At 41.3% G+C, this 13,304-nt stretch overlaps 1 protein-coding gene across 1 annotated transcript in view; it reads right to left on the bottom strand.

Annotated features, from left to right (window-relative positions):
• Window positions 1-540: 540 nt before the first annotated feature.
• The window catches only part of DRD3 (dopamine receptor D3), a 70,201-nt gene continuing 57,437 nt past the window's right edge, over window positions 541-13,304 (bottom strand). The window contains exons 4-6 of the mRNA XM_006884272.1: window positions 6,847-7,043; window positions 2,159-2,441; window positions 541-737 (exon numbers count right to left, since the gene is read on the bottom strand). Coding sequence (XP_006884334.1) covers window positions 541-737; window positions 2,159-2,441; window positions 6,847-7,043 — 677 coding nt within the window. The remainder of the gene's footprint in view (window positions 738-2,158; window positions 2,442-6,846; window positions 7,044-13,304) is intronic.

Here is a 13,304-nt window from a genome sequence, read left to right as displayed (position 1 = left end):
CTGTCTTGCCATTCATATTTCAGGATACAGTGAAGGAGAAAGAAGTGACAGGGAAGAAACGGGCCACACAAGCTCAAGGTTAGTGTGACAGTTAATTAGAGGTTTGAAGGAAGAGAGATTGGCTGTTCTGCAAGATGGTTTACTGGCTGAGATTTCAAGGCTCCCTGGCAAGTTGAGAATTATGAGATCTGTTCCTTTTTCCCCCCTTCTCTGTAATGAATCATGCCTCTGATGACAATTTTGTGTGTGTTTAGAGTCATGTTTTATCAGCTTCTTTCTGAATTATTGCTTATCACTCACAGGCCCTTAGCACTTGAGGACTGCCAGGATGAAGTCAGATTTTAACTGGGGAGGTAGAACATTCTGTTTTTGAGGGAGCAGTTGGTTACATCTGCCATGAACGGGTGTCCTGGCTCCAGGAATCTTCTTCCGGCCATGTATCAGAGGACATCCCATAGTCTGTCTGAGCAGGGCCTGGCTGATGGCCCAACGGCTTGGCAACCAGAACTGGGAACAGAGAACAATCCTTTCTTTTCTCTTTTAGCAAGACAGGATCTTGAGGAAGGCTTTTCGGAACTCGACGTTGAAAGTGGTGTAGATGACAGGGTTGAGGGCGCTGTTCACGTAGCCCAGCCACGTTGTGGCGCTATAAAGCTCGGGGGATACATGGCATGCTTCACAGTGGGTATTGAGAACGTGAGTCAGGAAGAAGGGCATCCAACAGACAATGAAGGTCCCTAGGTTGAAAATAAAGAGAGAAATAACATGAGACATTTGCGTCCTCCTTCTGTTACAACATGGTTCATAGATTGCTTTATACCCATTTAGCTTTTGTAACAACTTTATTATTTCGGTGTGATTATCCATATGAGTGTGTGTGTGTGTGTGTGTGTGTGTGTACTGCATTCTAGTATCTTTGAATCATCTAAGCCCTTCAACTTTGAACCAGTTTTCTCATTTAATCTGTAGAGATTTATTAGCTTTGACTACCTCCCAAGTCAATGAGAGTATTCATTTAATGTCCGCTTATGCAAAACATGATCCTAGGTAATGAGAGGGAAGACGTTTAAAGTTCCTATACGCACCTCCTGCAGTTGGGACTACAGCTATTGTTGGTGTGTGCTGTAGAGTTAGAAATGACTCACAGCTGACCCTCCAGTAGGTTTTCAGAGTCAGTAAATCGTATGAGAGGAGACGGCCCATCCTCCTACAGAGCAGCTGATGATCTAATAAAGTCCCTCTCAAAAAAACTAAAACTCATTGCCATTGAGACAGAACCAACTCCTAGCTGATCCTCTAGTGGGTTTCCACGGCTGTAAATCACATGTGAAGAGACTGCCCTTTGATTGGCCCAGCATCCCCAACCCCTAGTCACAGGTGAATTTGAACCACCACTGAGGTGTGGCCTTCAGGTTAGCCATGCAGCTCCCATGGGCTAGGCCACCAGAGCTCCCTAGTAAAGTTTCTAGTAGATGAGAAATGGGGCTTGTCAGTCACTGAACAGCATGAGTTGACTTTACTAACTCCATATGGTGTCTGAGACTTAATCGATTTTTTTATTTCTTTCTTTAAATAAAGTTTATTTTCTTCTACTATAAAAATTAGTCCTGATTTTATACATTATGGAAAACTTGGCAAATATGGAAGAGTAGAAAGAAGAAAAATAGTCACCCACAACTCAAAGACAATCATATTTGACATCTGGTGAATTTCTTTTCAGTCTCTTTTTCTCTGCATTTAAAATAATCTCGTTGTTATCATACCATATGACAGTAGTGTTTTGCATCCCTATTTTTCCATTTAATATTTTGAAAAAGCATTATTTATTAAATATTCAATATGTGACAGACAATTTTATTGAATCATATTTATTACTTGATGCATCCATTATAATGCCATGTGATAGACAGGAAAACAGAGCTCAATTATGTGATTTTCTTTTTAGGCTCAGAAATTTTAATTTAGGTCTTTTGAATTTTCACCAGAGTTAACATTTATACACAAACTCTCTAATATTAAAGTTGTTGGATTTCCAATTTCAATCAAATGTCGATATTATAACAATAACCTCAACCTAACTCAGCCCAAACCAACTAGCCCAACCCAACCCAACCCAACCCAACCCAACCCAACCCAAGAGAACCTGACCAAAACTCACCGAGCACAATGGCCAGCATCTGAGTTGCTTTCTTTTCTCGGAGTGGCACAGCCCGAGGTTGCAGGGGCCCCAGCTTTAGGGATGTTGACAACCTGCCATTGCTGAGTTTCCGAACCTCTAAGCTAAGCTTGGGTGCCATGGTTGGACTGAGGGAGTTCCGAGTCCTCTCCTCTCTTTTCAACTCTGCTTCCCCTTCTTGGAAACTTGGTCTCCCCAAAGCAGGATCCTGGCAGATGCTGTAATAGCGCTTTAGCTCCATGTGTGCCCGGCCAGGAGAAAGGGGCTGCAGGTGTGTCAAGAGAGGGTCCTGACATTTTTGGGGATAGTTTTTATCGTCTGAACGTTCCTGGAATGGAAAGATAATGTAAATTAAGAACCGGAAGTTATCAAGACCTTTACGAAGGAATACCTATCTAAAAGAGTGATTGAACCATAGAAAGTTTGGTAAATGGAATCTGCTTTTGACTTTAGCATCTCCAAATAGAACATACTTGATAACAACTCCTTGAGGACTGTAACATAGGCTTGTGGGCTGGACTTTTCCTCCAAGTTAGAATGGGCTGGGTCTGTACAGGAACACATTCTATGACACCACTGGGACCCAAGCAGCAGATTCTGGAACTTAGGAATCCTTGGAAGACAAAGATTCTGTTTCTTTAACAAATAAATTGCAACAGTGATAGTGAGAGTTACTAGTTGCAAAGAAAGAGCCTTCTTTAATTTTGATTCAAAGAAGTCAATTGTAAAAAACATTTATAAGATGATTAGGGATATGTGAGCACTGAATCCTTAATGATACTGATGTTATTGTTAAAGTCAGTTCCCACTCATAATGACTCATTGTGATAGAGCAGACCTGCCTCACAGGATGCCCTAGGCTATCATTTTTAAGGGAGAAGATTGCCAGGTTTTTCTTCTGAAGAACTTTCTGGTGGTTCAGACCACTAATATTTTAGTGAGCAGCTAAGTGTATTATTACTTCGTAATGACATGCTCTTCCTTCAGAGTAATCAGAGTGAGCCCGTCACCCCCTGATTCCCCTTAAATTTGTTCCCCAAACAGATCAATGCACCATGGACCTAGCACAGGGTCTGACAGTGAATTAGAAATGTAGACTCTTTGTCCTGCTCTTTCTCCTTTTTTTCTATCTCACTGGCATTTCTTTTGAGTTATCTCCTCTATGATAACACTATAACTCTGTATGGAATTGCAAAGCTGGTGATAGAGTTAACTGGCAATGTACATCCCAATGGATATTTTGCTCCTTGTTTCCCCCGCCCTGCCCCAGTATCCTTTGGATTTAAGGAACTGGGTTTGGGATGAATTATGTCTTGAGAGTAGAATACTGAAGATCTGTGGATTTTTTTGGGTTTGGTTGATGTTTTCTTTTTCCTTTTTGAGGGTGTAACTAACAACTAAACTGTTTTACATGTTTGAAGAATCAGACACTGTGTAAGACTTCCGTAAGAGGCAGGACACTCCAACTTTGTTACCATAATGGCCAAATATTGACTTCTTTTCTTAACTGGCAAGTGATTAGAGCTCTTGCACATGAACCAACTATGCTGAGCAAATAATGCAAGAATCAGGATTCTATCTAAAAGAACGCACCATGAAGATTGAAGGAAGACTCGTTAACAAAATGTAGTACTGATGACACAACCTTGCTTGTTGAAAGGGAAAAGGATCTAAAGCACTTAATGATGAAACTTGAAGACCATACCCTATAGGATGGATTAACCTTAATATAAGCACACAGAAACCTTCACGATGGGCCAATAAGCAACATCATGATAAATGGACAAAAGATTAAAGTAAAAGATTCCATTTTACTTGGATCCACAATTAACAACCATGGAAGCAATAATAAATATTTTTTTTTTATTTCAAAAATTCTGCAAAGGATCTCTTTAAAGTGCTAAGGAGCAAGGATATAACTTTGAGAACTAAGGTTCCCCTCCTATTATTGTTGTTGTTGATTGCCTTCGCGTCGAGCATGACACATAGCAACCCTATGAACAAAAGGCCTGAAGCCTTTCTATAATTATCAACATTTATCAAAGTTCATAGAGTTTCTGGAGGCGTGTTGTTTAGGAAGTGGATGCCACTCCTGCCCCTTGGTATTTTCAGTCACCTCATGTATGTGTGAAAGTTAGATAATGAATAAGGAAGATTGAAGAAAATGGGATGTCTTTGAATTGTGGTGTTGGTGAAGAATATTGACTATATCATGGACTTTGCCAAAAGAAAAAACAAATCTTTCCTGGAAAAAGTAACAACCAGAATGATCCTCTGAAGTAAGGCTATGCCAAGACTTGGCCTAACATACTTTGGGCACGTTATCAGAAGGATCCAGTTCCTGGAGAAAGATACCATGCTTGGTAAAATAGAAGGTCAATAAAGAAAGAAGATCTTCAGTGAGAGGAATTGACACAGTGGCTGCAACAAATGGCTTAAACACAACTGTGCTTGTGAGGATGGTTTGTTGTTGTTGTTAGGTGTCGTCGAGTCAAGTATGACTCATAGCGACCCCTGAACAACAGGTCTGAAGTCTATCCTATCCTGTGCCATCCTCACAATCTCTCTCACACTCAAGATCACTGCCACAGTCATATGTCAATCTGCCTTGTTGAGGATTTTCCTTTCCTTCGCTGACCCTGCGCCTTTTCAAATATGTCATCCTTCTCCAAGGAATAACCTCTCCTAGCAACATGACCACAGTTCATGTGAATGAAGCTTCATCCTCTTTGCCTTCCAGGAGCATTCTGGCTGCATCTTCTGCAAGACATAGAGACTTATTCTTTTGGCAGTCCATGGGATGTATTCAGCACTCTTCTCCAACATCACCAGTTTAAAGATGTTAATTCTTCCTCTGTCACCCTTATTCATGGGCCAGCTTCCAGATGCATAGCAAGTGATTGAAAAGACCTTAACCTGAATGTTAGAGGATGTTTAGAAGTTGGCACTGTTTCATTCTGTTGTACGTGAGCTCGCTGTGAGTTGGAAGCAAACTACAGCACCTAAGAGCAACAACAACCCTCTAATGCAGGTGGCCCTACGTGGTATTGTCACATTACATCGAATAGTCACTGAGCTCTTGTCATTGGTCTCTAACCATACAGTCGTATGCTTCCTGAATATATTTAGTGTTTCTTATTCTGAAACATAAACCGGGCAGCATCTCCATTCTGGCATATCTTCTAGCACAAATGTGAGATTGGACTTAGTTCCATTTTAGGGTGGGAGCTGAATAAAGACAAGTGCGCCACTAGGAAAAGATCTCATCTCTTCCTACAGCCAAAGACATAGCTTACTTACCATTTTCCCCATGGCATCTGATGGAAATCTAGCCCTTATTGAAAATTGTCGAATAGGGTGCAACCGAAGACAGGTAGACTAGAGTGGATTGAAGGGAAAAAAAAACACGAGTCAGCATGGATTAAGCTCTGTGTCATTAAGCTATGTAGGTAGCAATTCTCTGATTGCAGAAAATTCACATACCTAACTGTGGGTGTTCTGACCTCGTATTTTATGAGAACAAAAAGTCTTATTCTATTCAAGATTTGGAGACTTTCCGTTTTGGAAGTCTGACCCTCACTCAGGTTATCAAAGTTTGGCCTATATACTCAACTGGACTTGCCTTCAGGATAAAATTCAGTTGCCTCTGAAGACTTTTCTTGATCATAATGACCTCTGTCTTCTAATAACTTGCACACCACTTAATATTCAGATGCTTAATCATCTTCAGCTCACATTTGGCAACAATTTCATTCAGTTTTGAGTAGAGATGTGCTTTGTTTACTTGCCTGTTTTTTAAGCTTTGTGAAAGCAGAGACTGGATAGTGGGGATATGTATTCCTACTATCCATGAACAGATTGTAAATGATTGCAATGTCATTCATGCTTCAGGTGCATTGTATGTAAACTACTGTGTGCCAGGCATGAGGCTAGGCAGAATTTGCGACTCAAGCAACTGGAAGATCAATTTTGAAGCAATGAATTTCTTTTTCTGAGTATGTTGTTATGTACCATCGAGTTGGAACTGCCCCATAGCTGATCCTCCAATGAATTTTCAGAGGCTTTTAAGCACACGGGAGGAGATTGCCTATCCTTCTCTGGTAGAGCAGCTGGGGGATTTGAACTGCATGCCTTTGGGATTGCAGTGCAGATTCTTACTACAAGGCTGACAGAGTTCCCTTTTCTGAGAAGACCCTAGAAAATGCATTATTAGGAGTCTAGGCAATCAGCTGGTCAGTGTCTTGACACAGAGGCAGCTTAATAAGGAAAAGATGTTTCGATGGGCACCTGTTACTCTGGAAATGAGTAGCCTGGATAAAAAGTCAATCCTTAGCTCTCACCAGAAATGCACAGTACAACTACCGCATGGAAATCTCGAGCCCCTGGGAGATAGAAACTGTTATTTATATAGAAAGAAGGACTTTGAAAGGAAGGGAAACAAGCCAGAAACTAGCTATCATCTTTCAAAATAAGGTGAGCTCTAGAGAAGACAGGCAGAGCACTCTTGAGATTGTGTTTTTTACCTCCAAAGTATAGTCAATACTAGCAGTTGAGAGGCTGGACCTCAGACCTGTGTCTCCATTGTGCAATGTGCAGGAAAGGCTTGTGCTGTGATACTAGATGTCCTGAGGCGGGTATGGCGCTCCCTCTACCCCATTCCAGGTGCTTACTTGTTGGGAGAAGCCAGGTCTGACACTAATGCATTGGCTGTTCTGTCGGGTGAGAATCCGTTTTCGTCTTCTTTGTCTTAACACCACATAAATCCTAGCATAGACAAGGACGGTCACTCCAAAAGGCAAGTAGAAGGACACCACCGAAGAGTAGATGACAAAATCAGGGTTGGAGATAGAGCAGACACTGGGGTCCCCTGTAGGAGCGAGAAGGAGAGAGATGATTAAGCCATGCAGAAACTCTGGGGAAGTACTAGATCTCAGTGGAAAATGTGGCCCCATGTATTGTGTATCCACTTTCTTATTCACATGGAGCTTTGACTACACCTCATCATGTCCCAGTTTAAATGCTGCCTTATCCCTAGAGATGTCCTTGAGCTTCTCTGTCAGAACCAATTTGTTTTTTCCTTTGTCCTTTTCCTTTTGTCTTTTTTTGTACAATTATTCTATGTGACCTGTATGTGAGGATGGGGGAAACTGACTCAAACGCCTGCACTGCCATCTCGAAGAGGGGAGGTCTAATTTTTCTTTGTTTCATTGTACTATGAACCTGGAGAAAGGACGGAAGTTATACAAGTGTCCAGGTCTTTTGTTCATAGGGTCGCTATGAGTCACCCACGACTTAACAGTACTTAACAACAACAACAGCAGCATAGAGAGAGGTCAGGTGGCCTACAGGGCAGAAAATGATGCTCCCAAGCCAAAGGTGGGTAACTCTAATCCACAGCCCTCAGGTCTGTCTCTAATTGTTTTAGTGAAACATTCTTCTAGGTCATATAGCCCTGGTCTGTCCACTTGCTGTACAGAGAGGTAACTTGTGATTGCTGTCAAGCCGAACACTGTGACACTGATGTGTCAAATGCGAGAATGGTTACCCATGGTGGACAGTGTTTGGTGGTGCTCCCCTATTAAAACAGATTGGAAGCAGGAGTGGTATCCATTGCTGAAATAGCTTGCCTCGGGAAACCCTATGAACCTGGAGAAAGGACGAAAGTTACACAAGTGTCCAGGTCTTTCGTTCGTTTGTAGGGTCACCTATGACTTTAGGCACTTAACAACACAACAACATCATTGTTCTATAGGCTTTGCATACATTACCTTATCTAATCGTTGTGACACCATTATGTGAGGCAGGAGCCACTTCTATGTCTGTTTTTCAGACAAGCAAGCAACAAAGCTCAGGTAGAGTCATTAAGTGACCAAAGGTCACCTAAAACATCAGAAGAAGGAAGTGCTCTCCTGGTCAATCTGGTCCCAAAGCCAATATTCTTTTTGTGGTTTTTGACTCTTCCCTTTGCCATTGCATTTCATCTAGCTCTGTTGGCATCAACTGTTGATCTATCAGGCAACTTCTAGTCTAAAGCCTGGCATTGGAACTGGTGAGAAAGTGCAGCAGCCACTTGGGCCCTATTCTGCTCTTAATCCTCTGAGATATTGTGGAAGTCAGACAACCTTTAGTATGTTTAGTGGGATGAATGGTGACTCCCAGAAGGATAAGTTAACTTGGAATCCATGAATGTGTCTTGACTGGGGGAAAGGGTCTTTGTAGATATGACCAAGTTAGAGATCTCAAAATGAGATTCCCCCAAGATTTAGGAACAGCCCTAAGTCCAGTGACAATGTCTTGAAAGGCAGAATAGACATGTGACACTCAGAGAAAAGAATCATGCAAAAATATATAGAGATTACCAAGAGGGTAGTGTGCTAGGCGGGAGGGTTGGGAAGGGAGAAAAGTGCAACAATGAATGAATGGAAATCCAAAGTTTCTGTAAATTTTCATTGAAATTAATAATACATTTTTTAAAAAGATAGAGATTAGAGTTATATCACCCCCACTCAAATAATACTTCTCCCTCCCTGCCTTGAGCCATCAAAGGAAATGTGGCCTGCCATATCTTCATTTCTAACTTTTGACCTCCCAAGCTGAGAGATAATACATTTCTGTTGTTTGAAGTCACCATGTTTGTGGTAATTTGTTGCAGTAGCCCTAGGAAAGGAATAGAATTTCTAGGAAAGAAGTGTAAAATAATTGCTGCATATGATAATTGCAGGAGCCCCTGAGTGCAAATAGTTAACATGTTTGGCTGCAAACCAAAAGGTTTGACTGTACCCAGAAGTGCCTCAGAAGAAAGATATGGAGATTAACTTCTGAAAAATCGGACTTTAAAAACTCTATGAGACACAGTTCTGTTTTGACACACATGGAGCCAATATAAGTCAGAACTGAGTTGGTGGCAACTCTTTTTAAAATTCCAGTGATGGCTGGGAGAATTAAGAAGACTAAATGATAGCTATTATTTTTTAAAAAAACTATTATTATAGTTTAATAGTAATAGTTTAAAAATAATAGCTATCATTTAATCTTCTTAATTCTCACAGCCTCCGTTGGACTGAAGCTCAACATCAAGAAAACAAAGATTAAAAAAAAAAGAAAACAAAGATTCTCACCACTGGACCAACTGGCAGCATTATGATAGGTGGTGAAGAGATTGAGATTATTAACAGCTTTAGTTTGCTTGGCTCCACACACAATCAACACTCATGGCACCAGGAGCCAGGAAGTCAAAAGAAGAATTGCATTGGGAAAATCTGCCATTAGGGATTGCTCCAAAGTACTGAAGAGCAGTCTGGAGACTAAGGTGCACTTGATCCAGGCCATAGTCTTCATAGTTACTTGCTATGCATCAGAAAGCTGGACAATGACTAGGGAAGATAAAAAGAGAATTGATGCTTTTGAGCTATGGTGCTGGAGAAGAGTATTGAATATACCATGGACTACTAGGAGAGCAAACAGGTTCATCCTAGAGAGGGTGAGACCAGGCTGCTCCTTGGAGGCAAGGATTCTGAACCTTCGTCTGACATACTTTGGGCATGTTGCAAAGAGAGACCAGTCCTTGAAGAGGGACATTGTGCTTGGGAAGGTGAAAGAACAGGACAAGAGAGGAAGACCTTGATGACATGGATTGACTCAGTGACTGGGGTAATGAAGGTAGGTGTGTCAGAGACAAGGTTGGCAAGGATAGAGAAGGGTTTATAGCTGTTTGTACACAGGGTCACTATAAGTCATAAGCAACTTGATGGCACACAACAACAGTAACAACAACAACAACAACATTATTATGTATTTCTCTTGATTTTTTTGAACTGGCAAACATAATTTAGAATAGAAATTTGAAGAGGGATTTTTGGTAACAACATTCATGGGCGAGAGAAAGCTATAACTAAGCAGAGAAAAGGGGAAAGGGTAATCTGTGATCTATGAGACAGAGTGACTACAGAATTATTATGTCTTATTCTTGAATTCTCCCATTCTCTTGTGGATGGGTAAAATTAATGTGGTCTCAAGACTAGAGCCTGTGTCAGCATCTTTTAGGAAATGACTCACCAAGTTCTAAACAGTGACCACTAGTGTCCTGGGGGAGATGGCCTTGGGGAAGGGCTGGGTAGAGAGGCAGTTGATGGTGGCTCATGGTCTATAGAGAGCCATGTTGTCAGTGCTCAGTTCTTCCCTCTAGCCTAGCTGTTATGATTTTGAACCATCATTTAAAATGCCTTTCACAATGAAAAATAGCATTTGCACATCATGCCAGTAAGAAGAAGGCCAGAGAATGGTAGGACCATTTTTTCTCACTATGCTCCACTGGGCCAATTGGCAGCATCAGGATGGATGGTGAAGAGATTGAGATTGTTCACAGCTTTAGTTTGCTTGGCTCCACAGTCAACACTCTTGGCACCAGTAGCCAGGAAATTAAAAGGCGCATTGCCATGGGAAAGTCTGCTGTTAGGGACCCCTCCAAAGTACTGAAGAGCAATGAATGGTGTCTCTCTGGAAACTAAGGTGCATCTGATACAGGCCATGGTCTTTGCAATCACTTGTTATGCATCAGAGAGTTGGTCAATGACTAAGGAAGATAGAAAGAGAATTGATGCCTTTGAGCTGTGGTGCTGGAGAAGAGTATTGAGGGTACCATGGACTGCTAGGAAAACAAACAGATTTGTCCTTGAAAGGGTTAAACCGGGCAGCTCCTTGGAGGCAAGGATTCTGAAGCTCCATCTAACATTCTTTGGACATGTTGTAAGGAGGAACCGGTCCTTGGAGAGGGACATCATGCTTGGGAGGGTGGAGGGACGGTGCAGGAGGGGAAGGCCCTCTATGAGGTGGATTGACTCAATGACTGGGATAACTGGGATGGGTGTGTTAGAGATGGTGCGACTGGCACAGGACAGAGCAGAGTTTAGGGCTGTTGTACATAGGGTTGTTATAAGTTGCAAGCGACTCGATGGCATAACAACAACAACATGCTGTATCATTCACATTCATCTCTCTCCCCTCCACTTCTCTACCCTATACTGAATGGCAGCCTCAATATTTTATGCATAATCTACCATTTTTAAAAAGTCAAGGAAAGAAATGTATGTAGTATTGTCGTATTTGTGTAAAACTGAATATACACAAGAGCACACGTAAATGTTTACTTCAAGAATTATCTTTCAAGAATGTTAGTGATAAGACGTTATGCTGCAGTCCCAAAGGCACATGGTTTGAATCCACCAACTACCCCATAGGAGAGGATAGATAATTTACTCCTGTGTACTTAACTGCCTCTGAAAACCTGCTGGAGGGTCAGATATGGGTCAGCCGTGGGGTAGCTTCCAACTTGATGATACACATCAAGAACATAGGGTGAGGAACACAAGGAACACTATTGATCTGAGGTAGTGAAAAGACCTACAAATGTGTAAATGCATATATTGGCACTTTTGAATGTTTTATTATTTGCAAGTCTTTATTTTATCATTAAAGTAAAACTAAATATGTGAAGGGGAAAAAAATGAAGCATGTATGCCTAATTCAGAATCACTAATCAAAGAAGGCCGTCAGTATCTATCAAGTGAATTTGTATCACCATTATTCCTCTCACCCCCATTTAAGTAAATAAATGGCTTAGATGGAGCTTTATACCCTCTCTAAGAACTGCTATCCTGCAGTTGAAGGAGGTCAAAGAGCAGTAACAGTGACAATGGAGGCAGTTGGTCAGTCAGTGGGGCTGCATCCCACCCCAACCTGGCTGTCCTTGTCTTGCCTATCTATGTCCTGTTGGCAGGACAGAGTGATGTGTCAGACAACAGCAATTCCAAATCCTTCTCCCTGGGTAGACATTGAGGCCTCTGGAGATTGAGGATTCTTCAGGAGATGAGGTGCTTAGTTGGATTATTTATCCTAAACAGTGCTCTACTGTCACCACAGCAGATATTGAATGAATACATGAATTCTGAGTAAGTGAGAAAAATGCACCGATAATTATGCCATAAGCAACCACTGGGCTAGGAAATAGTGGAGGAGGACATTGGAACTGCTCCTCATTCTCTGCTATTGGAATTGTTGATCACAATTCATCTCAACTTTGAAAAAGAAGAGGATAATAATAATAAAGATTCATTCACTTCATTAATTTATCCAAGGCACTATGGTAAAGGATAAAAAGACTAGATAGTTCTAGTAAGGGGTCTCAGAAGCTTCTGAGTCAGTATTGACATTTAGGATCTCAATGATGTGAACAGTAAAGGCTTAAGCTGGTTGATTTGAGAGATTCTGGACTTTAGACTTATCAAAGGGTTTGACTCTAACATGTTTCCAAAGACAGGTTATGTTGGCTAGTATGATTTTACGATGAGTTTATAACTCTCCCCCAGCCCCCACCAATTGAAATGATCTTAAAGCAAAGACAGTCTATTATTGAAATTAAATGTTAACACTTCTTCATTTTACTTTTTCAACAGAAAATTAATCAGAAGATGAGATTTAATAAAGATTGAGGTTTTTCCTGCCTTAAATGTTTATCACAAGTTTTGTTTAGTGATTCTAGAATTTCTTGTAAAACAGTAGCTATCTGACAGCATAAGTTTAAATACTAGCTGTTTTTCTCATCTTAAATGAGAGGATGGACTAGGACTACTCCTTCAGGGATCTTTTGATCCCTCTGGTGTTCTGCTACTATCGGGTTAATGATGCCATTTTTGACCAGACTGTTTGGCCTCTGCTCTGGGTAACTAAGCCCATATTCTCTGAGCTCTCTGTGACCCAAGATCTTGGATCATCTGTGCACACAGAAAAGGGCATGTTGCCCTTTATCTCAGAAAATAAGAGCCACCCCAATATGGAAGAGACTTAATATGTTCTTGCCAAGTTCTGTCTGCTCTTGGCAAGTCATAGTTCCATGTGGCAGCCCATTTCATCAGAAGAAGAGAGTGTTATCAGAAAGTTCTTTCTTCCATTATACTTCTTAGTGAAAGTCTGGGGGGCTCTGGTGGCTTAATGGTTAGGAATTGTGCTACCAACACAAAGCTACACAGTTAGAATCCACAAGCTGCTCTGTGGGAGAAAGACAGGCAATCTCTTGTGTGATTTAGTGTCCCAGAAAACACACTAGAGAGTCAGCTATGAATTTCTTCTGACT

The sequence above is a fragment of the Elephantulus edwardii genome, unplaced genomic scaffold (assembly GCF_000299155.1).
Source record: "Elephantulus edwardii isolate Elephantulus edwardi_28Jun2011 unplaced genomic scaffold, EleEdw1.0 scaffold00032, whole genome shotgun sequence".
Classification (NCBI taxonomy): Eukaryota; Metazoa; Chordata; class Mammalia; order Macroscelidea; family Macroscelididae; genus Elephantulus; species Elephantulus edwardii.
Note: the sequence above shows the minus strand (reverse complement) of the source record. Positions and strands in the feature narration are given on the sequence as shown.